Source organism: Brachyistius frenatus, unplaced genomic scaffold (assembly GCF_029030835.1).
Source record: "Brachyistius frenatus isolate BFR_SWC_R1_liver_20210118 unplaced genomic scaffold, ASM2903083v1 Contig_32, whole genome shotgun sequence".
Lineage (NCBI taxonomy): Eukaryota > Metazoa > Chordata > Actinopteri > Embiotocidae > Brachyistius > Brachyistius frenatus.
The window spans coordinates 3,575,843-3,590,141 of NW_027210631.1; the positions used below are offsets into that span (position 1 = coordinate 3,575,843).

General features: G+C 41.1%; 1 protein-coding gene across 1 annotated transcript; it reads left to right on the forward strand.

Annotated features, from left to right (window-relative positions):
* Nucleotides 1-8,154: 8,154 nt before the first annotated feature.
* Nucleotides 8,155-13,942, forward strand: LOC138621831 (amphoterin-induced protein 2-like). Its single transcript, XM_069700164.1, has 2 exons — nucleotides 8,155-8,408; nucleotides 9,847-13,942. The coding sequence occupies exon 2, from the start codon at nucleotides 9,943-9,945 to the stop codon at nucleotides 11,452-11,454; it is 1,512 nt and encodes a 503-aa protein (XP_069556265.1). The 5' UTR covers nucleotides 8,155-8,408; nucleotides 9,847-9,942; the 3' UTR covers nucleotides 11,455-13,942.
* Nucleotides 13,943-14,299: the final 357 nt, after the last annotated feature.

Consider the following 14,299-nt stretch of genomic DNA (forward strand, 5'->3'; position numbering starts at 1 on the left):
ATTCTGTCACTTCATGAATTTTCAACATTAGAATTCTAAATCGTGTGCTTAACCCCTGCTGAGCTGAATTTAGAAGGTACGACCGTTACAGAAAAACTACATGAATTTCACGTGCAAAAACTCACGTGACCACATTCACATATGATTGTGTACATGTGAAACATGTATTTTGGGAAAAGAAAAACTGACAAACAGTGGAAGAGAGCAGGAGGAAAAATGTGCAGCTGATAGCGAAGTGGAAACGAGGGAGCGAGCGGGGGATCTGATTCGATCTGATGGGAAACTGCAATACTACGCCCCGCCCACCGATAGCTGTAACGTGACTGCACCACAGGCCTGTCAATCAAACTGACACGCCCCCAAAAACACAGCTTTTTGAAGCTTCTTTTCCAGTTGATGATGGGATTATTTTCAGATGGACCGCCAGAAAACTAATAAGAAGGAGTGACTTTAGCTAACAACACCGAGATAACTTGTGGAGAAATGTTAGAGAGAATGATAACCCACCTTCTGTCAAAATGCAATGGATGGTGACCTTTGACCTGACCTGTCAAGTGATTTATGATCCCTTTTAAGGTCCATTAAGGAAGTAAGGTATTTTATGGTGGATGACCTTTGACCCATCAAGGTATTTATGATCCCTAATGTCCATTAAGGAAGTAAGTAAGGTATTTATGGTGGATGACCTTTGACCTCTCATAAAGGTGGTTTATGACCCGTCAAATGTCCATTAAGGAAGGAAGTAAGAGGAAGTAAGTAAGGTATTTATGGTGGATGACCTTTGACCTGTCATAAAGGTGGCTTATGACCTGTCAAATGTCCATTAAGGAAGGAAGTAAGAGGAAGTAAGTAAGGTATTTATGGTAGATGACCTTTGACCTGTCATAAAGGTGGTTTATGACCCGTCAAATGTCCACTAAGGAAGTAAGTAAGGTATTTATGGTGGATGACTTGTGACCTGTCCAATGGTTTATGAACCTCTTTCGATCTTAGCTGACCTTAGCTCCCATACAGACTTCCCCTGATGACGTGGCCCCACAGGTAGAGTTTAAAATGAACCAATGAGAGTGGAGTAGGTTGGGTTTATACTGAGCGAATGGATTCGTACGGTCAAAATGAAGTCGTCACTCTAAGCACCGCCACGACAACTGGTAACTAAAAAGTTAAACCATCCAAGTCTCCGATTAACTAATCCATTGTGCCAGAATCAAACAATGTCCATGCAAGCACCGTTCAGCAAACATTTAGGGTATTGTGTCAGATAGTCAGCCTTCAACCACAGAGCACACAGATCTTTGTAAGTCACCAAGTTAATGACAGCAGTCAAAGCACAGTTGGAACATATTGAGCGAGCAACCACACTGCTACTCAGTTTTCCAGCCTTTTTTCAGTTCAGCTTCACTGGACTCCCCACAAGTCTTCTGTCTCTATCTTTTCTTATCTTACCTTGAAACCCTTCCCACAGAGATTTACACCTGAAAAAGTAAACATTTCAACAGTTATTAGATTTAAAATGTTCACTTCTGCACAGTTGTACTCACTTAAAATGGACAGCAATGGATATATGTCGCTTTGTGTTATGACAACATTTTGCAACTATAAACTGTAAGTAATCCACATTAAGTCAACACAAGCATGAGAGAGACATTAAGATATCACTTTCCTTCATTGCACATGTTAGCTGAACACGTCCCGATGCAGAGTACACTTCTGCATGATGCCACACATTGTGCTCTCTGTTTATGACAGTTGACGTGAAACAAAGAAGCCAAGTATAGTTTAGTATAGCCGATGACACTGATACCAATCTTGGAGATCAGCTGAAGGCTGACTATCTGACACAATACCCTAAATGCTTGCTGAACGGTGCTTGCATGGACATTGTTTGATTCTGGCACAATGGATTAGTTAATCGGAGACTTGGATGGTTTAACTTTTTAGTTACCAGTTGTCGTGGCGGTGCTTAGAGTGACGACTTCATTTTGACCGTACGAATCCATTCGCTCAGTATAAACCCAACCTACTCCACTCTCATTGGTTCATTTTAAACTCTACCTGTGGGGCCACGTCATCAGGGGAAGTCTGTATGGGGGCTAAGGTCAGCTAAGATCGAAAGAGGTTCATAAACCATTGGACAGGTCACAAGTCATCCACCATAAATACCTTACTTACTTCCTTAGTGGACATTTGACGGGTCATAAACCACCTTTATGACAGGTCAAAGGTCATCCACCATAAATACCTTACTTCCTTCCTTAATGGACCTTAGGGATCATAAATACCTTGACGGGTCAAACGTCATCCACCATAAATACCATACCTCCTTAATGGACCTTAAAAGGGATCATAAATCACTTGACAGGTCAAAGGTCATCAACCTTAAATTCCTCACTGCCTTTCCCACAGCCATAAAATGGGCGGGGATTAGGGATCATAAATCACTTGACAGGTCAGGTCAAAGGTGACCATCCATCACGTTTCGACAGAAGGTGGGTTATCATTCTGTCTAATGTTATTGACTGAGATTTTAATGAGACTAGTTGAATGGGAGTCTATGGAACCAGAGCCTTTTTGAAGCCAACCTCTAGTGGCACTCGGTTGTATTGCAGCTTGAGGCACTTCCACATCGGCCTCATTTTTCGGAGCTGGAAGCAACGTCTACTTTTATATACAGTCTATGTTTACTAGTACTACCACAGTATAGAGCACCTGCACGTACGCATGCTAGAAAACACGAGCCCTCTGTCACACACACACACACACACACACACACACACACACACACACACACACACACACACACACACACACACACACACACACACACACACACACACACACACACACACACACACACACACACAGACAACTTAACTGCTCTTTAATACAGATGATGGACTTGCACATTCTTAAGGTAATTATGGTATATGCACTTAATCAAATATGGCAGGTCCTGCCATTAAAAGCACTCTGGCAGCTCCTCAGACCTGTCACAGGCTGCAGCGCTTGAAGGGTCATCATTAACTGCAGCACACAGAGCAGCTGCTGGATGGAAACGGATAAAATGAAGCACTGTGCAGACTTTCAAGAACGTAGGCTGTGCTTTCCCCCCCATGATAAAGGCCCAACATGATATCGGTCCTAATTGTGCAGATCGGAACTGATCACCTGTTCCAATTAGGACTGATATCATGTTTTAAAAATTTGAGAACAAAATCTGTAATTACTGTAATACATACAGAATTTATATTTGAAGTTATTGAAGAAACTACGTCCCTCCATGGTTAAGCAACAACAGATCACATAATTTGATGTCTGCTTTCAAAGGGCTGATGAAAAAAGATGATTTGTTTAATGGTTTTCTAACATTATTTTCAGCATGATGGTTGGATGGATTTCATTTTCCATTAGTGGGTTTATTCATCTCACCTGGTGTTTAAAATCACACTTCAGTTCTGGACATTCAGTCAGTCCTTAAAGTTCAAGTGCTGAAAATGGAGACAGTTCATGCTGGGAGATGCACACTTGAATAGTGCAATGCTTTGCCTGTGAAAAGTGGAGGGGAAATTTTGACAGCTGCTTTAAACACAAAATTAACACGTCTGAAATTTCTCTCTTAGTTATGAATGTGCATGGAAACTAAAATTGCACTTTATTCCTACAATTATGTCCCTAGCTTAGCTTAAAATAGTTTAAGACTTGGAGAAATTCTTGCTTACAGGTAGATGAGAAGCGTGATACCTTTCGAATGTCTCTATCAGTGTAACAGTGACGTCACCCATTGGTTTGTATTATGAAGCCTGAAGTTCGAATTTTGGCCGCTGCCATCTTACTATTTTGAAGCCAGAAATATTTGGACAAGCTGGGGAGAAGCAAGTGGTGGATCTAACTTGATCTGATTGGAAACCCTAGGACACTATGCCCTGCACCATGGGCTTGTCAATCCAACAGATACCCCCCAAAAATGCCACTTTTTGAGGCTAAATATCTAATTAATGATGGAATTATTTTCAGATCGGCCACCAGAAAACTAATGACAAGGAGTGACTTCAGCTAATGACACCAAAATGAGTCATGGAGCCAGAGTGTTTCTGGAGTTAATTGGCCCCTGGTGGTATTGCACTTCATGGCAACGTCCCTTTTCATATACTGTCTACATACATGGTCTTTATGCTAAATATAGGTTCAAGCCTACAGCAAGCAGCTGATTAGTTTATGTTAGCATAAAGACTTGGAAATTGTTGGCTCATCTCTAGCCACAGGTCACGAGTTAAATCCTCCGACTAGCACCTCTAAAGCTCAGTAATTTTACATAACATTAGTTTACATCTCTTGTTTAACTACCAGCTAAGTGGTAAACTAAGCTAATCACCTTCTGGTTAACAGACAGATTTGAGAGTCTTGGCAAAAAAGCGAATAGGGCCAACCATTCATATAATTTACCTTTAAATTACAAAACACTTGTTACAGAAATATATGATCTATTTCTGAAATGCAAAATCTAGCCAACAGATTAAATTTTGGTCATTTTTATAACATGCAACACTTCTGAATCTCACTATTGTTTCTGCATACTGGCATGTTGAGATGGTCTCCACTCACCCCGGAGAGTAATACGTGGTTGGAGGTCCAGTTAAATGAAAAAAACATACAGACTAAAATCCCTACTCTTCAAAGGTTGTCATCAGCTGATGCTCAAAACCCTGCTGACGTTGGTTCGAAACATGTAATCAGTGACTATTTTACACCTGGGATGCAAAATAGATGCAATTACTTATATTTAACTGCCAGGCAAGACAGAACACCAGCAGGCATTGGTGCATGCTGAGTTGCAGAAGTGAAAGCTACAAGCCATGAGATTCTAACAAGACAATGGATGCTTCGTATTCTGCACAGGTAACACTGCCCCTCTGCATTGTTCATTACAGCAGAAAGTTGTCTGAAATGACTGAGGAATTAGAAAGCTCTTGGTCCATGCCTTCCTTGCATATCAAGAGCCTGACTGTGTGATCCTGGAGCGAAGATGGATACTCTGGCAAAATCCCCAGAGACTTTCCTCTTTGATGGTCGGCACCATGGAAACATACAGCGATTTCACTGTCACAGCATCCCGGGTGGAAAGCTCATAATTACGAGTGCATTGTGATTAGACCAAAGTCGGGATTATAAGGCCCCCTGACAGGCCTCATTCTCTCTCTTCTCTTTTAGTTAATGGAATTGACTCATCTTTAAAACTTAGAAATCCATTGATTTTTTTTTTTGCCCCTTTGCTTTTTTGTCAGGTACTCAATTGGATTGGATTGGTGTATGTGTGGATCCAGAAGATCGAACAAGAAATCAAAAAGAAAAAAAAAAAAAACGGAGCTTTGAGCTTGACGAACTGATTATGTGAAGAATACTTTCATGTTGTATGAAAGACTTCAACTGCTGCTTGCAAACTATGCTCATATGCACGCACGCACACACACAAACACACATACATACACACACAAAGGGGTAAACAGCATCTGAAGCACAGATAAAAAGAATCATAGAAACTGGATGTGAATGTAATGGAGAATGCTTCAGACTAAATGTAGAAACATTATGTAAATAAATATACAGCGCACACATTTTTTTTAAAAATTGCCATACTATAAAGACAAACAGTATTTTGATAAAGAGAGGGACTTCTTAAATCCTTCTGAGATGTTCTGCCTCAACAAGCAAACACTAAAATGCTGCTCTTCTTTTGCAGTAACAAATAGGCAAGATTTTCTTTTGCTACAGCAGCTTTGTTTACTTATCTCCTCGACTCAAGGCGCTTTCTGTGGCACACAATTGAGTCACAATGTGAGCCAGTAGCAACAAAGCTGCGGCACCACTGGAGAAAATGAAAAAGATACATTTCAAGGTCACAGATGTTTAATTACAATGATGTTATCACTAATGAACCGTGTCGTCCTTGCCAAGCCACCATTAACAGCATAATGCTACTTCAGCACGAGTATCCTAAGGCAGGCTGGGAAATCTCTGCAGGGGTTACGATCCTTCAGCGCACAAAAATAACATTGAAACCTTTTAAATGCCGGTTCACACAGAGGAACAATGTGACAGAGTGTGGGACTTAAAGGAGCATTGGATGGGATTTAAGGCTGTCAGTCACAAGATATTCCTCGAACACCATGGAGGATATCCTGGATTTTAAGATTAATGTGACCAAGGGAATGATTTCTCTGTGCCAACTTCCATTTCTGTGGTGATTGATGGGAAGCATTTTGAACCATCATGCAGTCAACAGTGAGTTTTACGTGTCACTGAAGCATAACAGTTGGGTCAAAACAGTCAGTTTTTAGTAAAATGAGATCAAATAAAAAAATAAAATAAAATAGAACAGTATTTGGAAGGAATTGACTCTAAAGACAAACATTTAGAGGATGACTGCAGCTGCTCAGTATTGCCAGGAATTGAACCTCTCCATGTTCCAGCACAGAGACAGTTGCATTGATTTTTTTTTGCTACATGTCCTGGTGTCAGTTTGACCAGTCATACATCACTGCCGCAGAAAATGTTCTGTTACAGCAAGTGCCAACACATTACATGCTGAGCCATGATTGGTAAATTGCATACAAGCCCCAGAATAAAGAAAATTAAAAACCTAGTTGATGTAGACAAAACTTGAATCCAAAGTAAAGTCTGATTCATAACATCCACAAATACACAATCAAAGACGCACTGAGCACATCAGTAAACACAATATGAAGGAATTACCTATACTGGCTTCAGCAAAGAAGGAAAGGAAGTGATTGTAGACTCACAAAGTCTGCAATAGTTTAATTGTTGGTAAAAAATTGCATTTGGCCAATTATTTCAATCAATATTCTCCTGCCCTTCTGCTACCTGTTTGTTACTGTTTTCAAAATCCACATTGCAATGGAAAACAACGACAACCTCCGAGCTGACAACCAATGGCATGTTTTGACTTGGATCATACAATAAGACAGGCTGGCTTGGTTCTGTTCGGTCTTTTCTGGCATGTTGCCATTTTATTGGCAGAACTCGCCTCCATACATGCAAATGTTCCACCAAAACAAATTCCCCACAGCAACGTTTCGTGAAGACATTGTCACTGGATCGTGGACTTCATGCCGGCAAAATGACTGTGATTGGGTTAAAGAAACAAAAACAAGTTAGAGAGATTTTTTCTCCCTATCCCAGATTTATATGGGTGAAGGCGTGTCAGTGTGGAGGAGCAATGTCCGGTCATGCAAGAATAGAATATGTAGGAGATTGGGGTGGATGGACAGGCTGGCAAACACTTAACTTTAACACTGTCAAAGGCTGTTTGCTTCCCCTTTTAAACCATTTGTCTCCACTGCTTTTAACCATGACCGTACCAGAACCTTAACTGAAACCTTAGCTGAGCCTTAATTGTATATAAGTGTAACTATGACAACAAAGGCCTGCTGCTTGTTCCCAGTTTTACCAAAACATTTAAGGTTTCTTTACTGTGATGACACAGGTACTCAATTTTAACCCAAACCGTGACCTTTCCCTAAAACCTAAGTAAGTTAGCTTTGTTTCTAAACCCAAACAAACAGGTACAATTTCTGAGCTGTATTATCTGCTGCTGGCAGGGGGCGCTAATGCAAGAAATACTCTTATGGGTTGTATTCACAGGGTAGGGACAGTTTGTGCCACTCAGTGCTGGGCAGTTAGTTTACAGTGGGTTTGTCACCATGAGCGACCCCTGGCACACTGCATGGTCATTTGATCCATTGGTAAAATATTAATCAGTGAATCTGTGACTCATTAAACAGGTAAAAGACATGCTCAGAGCAGCTTCAATAAAAGTGTTGTAAACACTTTCATTTGACCATCTGCCAAACAGGTGTGGTTTGATAAGTCACTTTTATACTGAGAAGTTTTGATAAATGTAGATTCTTTACATTACAGGCAACAGTATTTATATACAGGCTATATTTTGTTGGTGTTTTGTGACCAAAGAATAAATAAATAGATTCACAGAAATACTGTCTGTGTGTGGTGCTGATGCCGCCCTTTCTCCCTCTCTCTCTACCCCAACTTCTCCTCCTCCTCCTCCTCCTCCTCCTCCAGGGTTCCCCCTCTCCTCCTTTTGGCATCATCCACTTACATCGCTGGTGAGTCGGCTGCTGTTGTGTTCCGTGTTTACTCTCAGGACGAGCCCTCCCACAGCGATGCGCAACCGGACTTGCAGGTGAACGGTTTCCTCCTCACACTCTCGGTGGATTCTCTACCGGAAACGGTGCGCTTTGTTCCAAAAAAGAGCCAGATTGCCTTTTAGGACTCACAAACGGGACGCGGTCCTGCTGCGCGTCCGGAGAGCGCGTCTGGATATGAAGGCAGAGCAGAGGACGATTTGAAAAAGCAGCTGCGTGGATATGAAGGTGAGCGGGGTTTATGTCGTAAAATTCTGTTTTTTTGTTACCTACTTAGCTTCAGGAAACAGAGCAGGAGAGGACAGAGTTGGATCATGCACATGCAGATTAATAGTAAAATAAGAGTATTTGATACTCATTTTGTCCCCGTGTCTGTTACTTTGACGCAACAATTGCAGTATTTTTGAATTCTCTCACTTCTGTAAACTTTACAGGGCTGCATCTAACAATCACTACTTCGAGTTTAATTGTAGGAACTAGAGGCAGTAAATCATGTTTAGGTGTGACACATTCGGACAACGTTTTTGGCTTGGGTGGGTGTATGAGGCCAGTGTAGATGAGAAACATGTGTGCCAAAGGAGAAAGTAGTTGAGTAAATTAATGAAAAAGTAATTTTTTTTTAATTTTATATCATTAATTTAGGCAAACATAGGCCTGAAATTAAAAAAAGGCTTCTTTTGTCAAAGTCAAAAACCCAAAGATATTCAGTTTGTAGTGATATATAAGTGAATAAACGAGCCAGTCCTCATATTAAAGAGGATGCAACCACAGAATGATTTGCATTTTACAATTTTACATTGAAACTACTGCTATTTGTATGTTTGATTATGAAATGAATTCTCTCTCAATTGTTCATGCATCTCTAAACTCCACCTTTTTTTCTCCCATGTTTCTTTACTTTTACTCTGATGACTTTTGCAGATGGTTTAAAAATTATTATGAGAATGATTTTTACAAAAAAAAACAGCTGCAGATGGAAATTTAAAAATACAAGGTTGTGTACCTTGATAATACAAAAACTATTGCACAATTGTTTCATGTTTGCATATTGTATTTATTGTTTTGGTTGTGACATTAGTCTTCTATGATAGCTTCCATTTAACAGTTACACAACAGTAGATAGATAGATAGATAGATAGATAGATAGATAGATAGATAGATAGATAGATAGATAGATAGATAGATAGATTAAGAAGAATCAAATCAAAAATAAATATACATAGTAAAGGGCTAAAAGTGAGTGTAAACAGTTGCAAAGACATATAAAATGTTGTGCATTAAAGCACAAAGAAACTAGACTGTATTTGTATATTACTAACGTGCATGGATTAAGTTACAGTTATTCCTTCAGTTACTAACAGTTGCCATGTGCAGGGGATGCCAACAGCCTTCATTGTTGTACTTGAATGTGAATTCCAATTTATTTTTAGAGTTACATATATACATTGCATTTACTTGTTTGGTCCTTTTTCTCATGCAGTCTTACTGCATGCTCTGTTTATCTTAATGGCTTTTTTTTTTTTTTTAAATTTCTAACACTGGGTTCTGGTTGTGATATTTTAGCGCAGTGGAAACTGTTTCTGAGATTTTTATCATCAGTTAGTTTAAAACATAGGAGAATCATTTCCATTGTCCTTTTCTTCTCTTCCTCTTTTCCGTTCCTCAGTTCATAAACGCCGTACATCATCCGAGGCTTGTAAACCTGACATGTGCACACCCATTGAGACGGTAACCTGAAATCCCATCCTGAGGGAAAACCAGGATGCATCCCATTGCGTCACAGCTTTTAGGCAAGACCGATGTTGGGGGCAGCCGTTGCAACCCTGCTGCTGCAGCCGTGCTGCTCCTCCTGTGCCTTGGCTTCCTTCCCTCTGTGGCCACTTGCCCACCCTGCTGCCTTTGTGCCAGTGATATCATTTCCTGCAGTGGCTGCAATCTGTCCGTGCTGCCCTTTGACCTACCGAGCTATGCCACACGTTTGGACCTGAGCCACAACGCCCTCACTGTCCTGCATGCGGACTGGATTTCACAACCGTTTGACCGGCTTGCTGCACTGATTCTCAGCAAGAACTCCGTCAGCCGAATTGAGGTGAACACCTTCAATTTGACGCTACATCTCCTCCACCTGGACCTCTCGTCCAACCAACTGACAGTGCTGAACTCGTCCATATTCACTGGCTTGAAGGAACTGAAAGAGCTGCTGCTGTTCGGCAACCAGATCGTCCAGATCAACCCAGGAACCTTCAGCGACCTCTACAGCCTGCAGAGGCTCTACCTCTCCACCAACAGACTGACTGTCTTCCCCCTCTGGCTTTTTGAGGAATCTGGAGGACCTCATAACCTGACCTTTCTCGACCTGTCATACAACAGGCTCCCCAAGGTGCCTGTCCAGAGTCTGCTGAATCTCACCCGGGAAGGAGGGATTTATTTGCAGGAAAACCCTTTGGTTTGTGACTGTGCTTTACTTGCTTTGCAAGACTATTGGATGTGGAAACAGTATCGCCCTTTGGTTGATTTCAGAGGTGAATACCCATGCAAAGAAGATGCAGGGCTTGAATGCAGCCAGCAGGGAGTGTCTGACATGCCCCTTGAGGCACCAACCTACCAAGTAGACCCTGGTAACTGGCTAAGAGTGCCATGTCCAGGGCTGACTTTGCCTGTCCAGGAGGGGCTGGTGGTGTTCTGGGTGACCCCGAGCACGGCACTGAATTCATCAACCAATGATCTCAGTGCCCACGTAACAGTTCTTCCCAATGGCACCCTTGAAATCCGAGGAGCACTGATAGAGGATTCGGGTACATATGGTTGCGTGGTTGCCCGCGGGCGCTACACTGACCCCAGTGAATCTTTGGAGATCAGTGTGGTGGTTGGAAACTTGACCACGACTTCCGCCAGTGGCTTGGTACATCGTAACGGTGCCGAGCATTTCAACACTGCGTTCACCACCCTTGCTTCCTGTGTGGTCAGCATCGTACTTGTGCTGCTTTACCTCTACCTCACCCCCTGTCGGTGCCGAGAAAGCAGGGCTGAGGGCTCGAGAGGGTGCGGCGGACGAGCCATTATCCTCTGTTCGGACCCCAGCGATGTAGAGTCAGGACAGCGGCGGTCAAATGGAAAGAGGGTGGCGTTCTTAGAGCCACAGGCTGAGGACTCCAACAGTGGTGACCCAAAACCACCAGTAATGAACGTGGGTCATGTTACCACTGAGGGAATTCTCAAAAATGGAAGTAGGACAGTAGGACAGACCCTCACAGACCCTGCTCAAATGGCGTAGCAACAAAAAGTACCTATTGCACATTCCTGTACTCTTACAGTCCAAACCCAGGTGTTTTTTTTTCAGGTGTTTGTCTTGTGTCTGTACACAATGAAAAAAATTCCATTTGATGTAAAGTAGTGCACTGTGATTATTGTGAAGTAGTTAAGCACTCTGGGGTTTGTGCGTTTGTTCTAAAGCAGAAAATGCAGTCGTTTTGTGGGCAGAATTTCAATTATGTCTCAATGGTAAGTGGTGTCTGTTTTTTTTAAAAAATATTTAGAGTTCATATGGAAATTTCGCTGTTACCTGGGGAAATTGTCACTGCAAAGATCACAAAGATCATATAAACGTGGGTGTTTTTTTTAAATTGGGTTGAGAGGAGTGTCCATGCTGGATTTAATAAGCTGTTAGAGGCATTGATGGTTAATATACAGTATCCAGCATGCATTGTAAAAAACGCCTTCATTTTGTTGTTATTTTTAACCATTTGTCTGATACTGTGGAGCATATCGTTGCCATAATAGGCCAGTCATTCATGTGTAATTAATGTAGCTTGATATTTTGTACATCAGGCTGTGCATGTCTTTAAATTTTGTGTAACCCTGTGATAGTTTCTTTATAAAAGCAAAGAGAGAGTACAAAACATTCAGTGTTTCTGTTCAGTGTAAACCAAAAAAATATCTCTGTTGTTAGAAATACAGACATTGTATTCAGTCAGAGAAAAATGCATTTGATGAACTGTCAAAGGGATGGTTCACTCAGATTACAAAAGAAATATGCCTACTTCCTAACTCCCCATAGTGTGGTATGTCTGTAAATCTGTCTTTGAGATTTCTGCCTCCGCCCCAGACATAATGGGGAAGAATGGAATTTCATTTTTACTGAAAAAATTTTAAAAATATATTTTTTTAATATAAAGCTGCACGATTCACTATTATGAATAACAAGGGAGTCAAATGACAAAGTGCGATGTGAAATGAGTGATTGAAATGAATCAATCAAACTACGATTTATCACCCGACTCTGCAGTTTCCTCTAGGTGTCTTTATTATTATTATTTATTTAGGGCTCATTATTTTGTTTTTACAACCAGATGTTTAACCAAATGTGTAAAGAGGCAAATCTTTGTTAAAACACCGCTTATTTCAATCTTAGAAGGACATAGAATGCAAAGCTGTGTTTAGCCTGTTCCAATACATCCACGTGACCCAAAAGAATGGTTACCCTGTCAGTAGTGTTGTTTGGAGCCATTTTCTGCCTAAGTAAAGACTTTACGAAAATGATACACTACTGCGTGTTTTTGTCGATTATTATAAGCATAATCCACCCCTTACAATGTTAGTCTGATAACAGGTTGGATGGAGAACCAATGCATATGTGAAAAAGGTTGTTTAAAGCCGTTTGTGCCTTGTGTGTGTGTGTGTGAAATCGAATAAACTACCTGAAGTGATGTCCCCCGACTCAGCGCTGGTTGGGGGAGGACTCCAAGTTGGAAAAAGGAAAAAAAAAATCTGGGGCTTAGAGTGGAAAAAAACCGAGTTTACTTGATTGAGCTAGTTGCTCCAGGCTATATGAGTCACTACTAGCGTAACACTGCCATAGATCTGACTGAACAATTAGCGTTTGATTTGAATTGTTGGTAACGTAGGAGCGAAGGATTGACAAGGAAGGAAAATGAACGGAATTGGTATTTTTCAGGTTCTGCTGGGTCAATTCAAGTTTTTCTAAAATTTCGGTATGAGTATGTTGTAAAAGCCCTAAATCAGTGGAGTGACCGTGCTTAAAAAAAAAAAAAAAAAAATCCATTTATTGTCTGTGGTGGAGGCAAATAAACATTATCAGCATAAACAGATAGTAGAAGGAAGAGAGAAAACATTTGTTTGTAATTTGTGTGGAACGACCCTTTAATCATGACATTTTATTGTGCAAACTAGTCAAACTGTAGCAGCTCCAACTGCCGTCATTTGAGCACCACATCAAAACAGTGGTGTTTTGTTAACATTGCAGAAAAATCTATTTGCACTTCCTTACAGGTGTTCAGAGTTCAGGTCCAAAGCTGGACTTAACACTTCAGCATCCCGGACACATGTCAACTTGATGTCCAGTCGTCCTGTTAAAACTTGACTTCCCTGGTCATCCTCCACCTTGTTACACCGACCTGCAGCTCTCCAGATTTCCTGAGGAATTGATCCTGATCGGTTCAGACAGGAGGAGAGTTTACTCTCGCTGACGAAGCCCTTGTCAGCTCAGATCAGTGTCACAGGAATCAGAAGGAGTTTTGGCCAGCTCGCCCCCGAGTCCACTGTGACCCACATTCCTCCATCATCCCTTTGTTTGCTTTTTATAGGTGTGTGGAATCATTTCAAAGGTGCCAAGAGGCTCGTTAAGTTGTCTTCAGCCGTACACGTCCATGCCACCGCTCTCTGAATATTATAGCATTTTCAATTATTTTCAGATTTAAGAGACACAGTAGAGCAGCAATGGTAACACTTTCTCATGATGATGTTTGCAGGTGTGAAATAAAATGTTAAAAATGTTGGAGGTGTGTGTTCTTTTATTCCTGAAAGTGACTACTAGAGTAACATTTGTCTTGTTAAGTTTCTGGTTTCATCACGTTTGTCTGCTCTCCCTGGTCACATTTGTTTCGGTATTATTCTGACCTGAAATGAAAAGGCAGTTTGGGTGAAACATGAAAAGTAATGTTATGTCAGAAGGATTTAAGGATGACAAATAACCTCTTAGTCAGTCAACAAATCGCCTTTCCAGAAATCCTCTTACAAGCGTTTCCAATGGCCATTAGAAAAAAAGCAAAACCACTTTAAACCCTCTTTTTGTCTTGTGCACTTTTTGTTTGAAAAACATT

What these genes read in the sequence shown, in the direction of transcription:
- LOC138621831 (XM_069700164.1), top strand. Translation starts at nt 9,943, where the DNA reads ATGCATCCCATTGCGTCACAGCTTTTAGGCAAGACCGATGTTGGGGGC.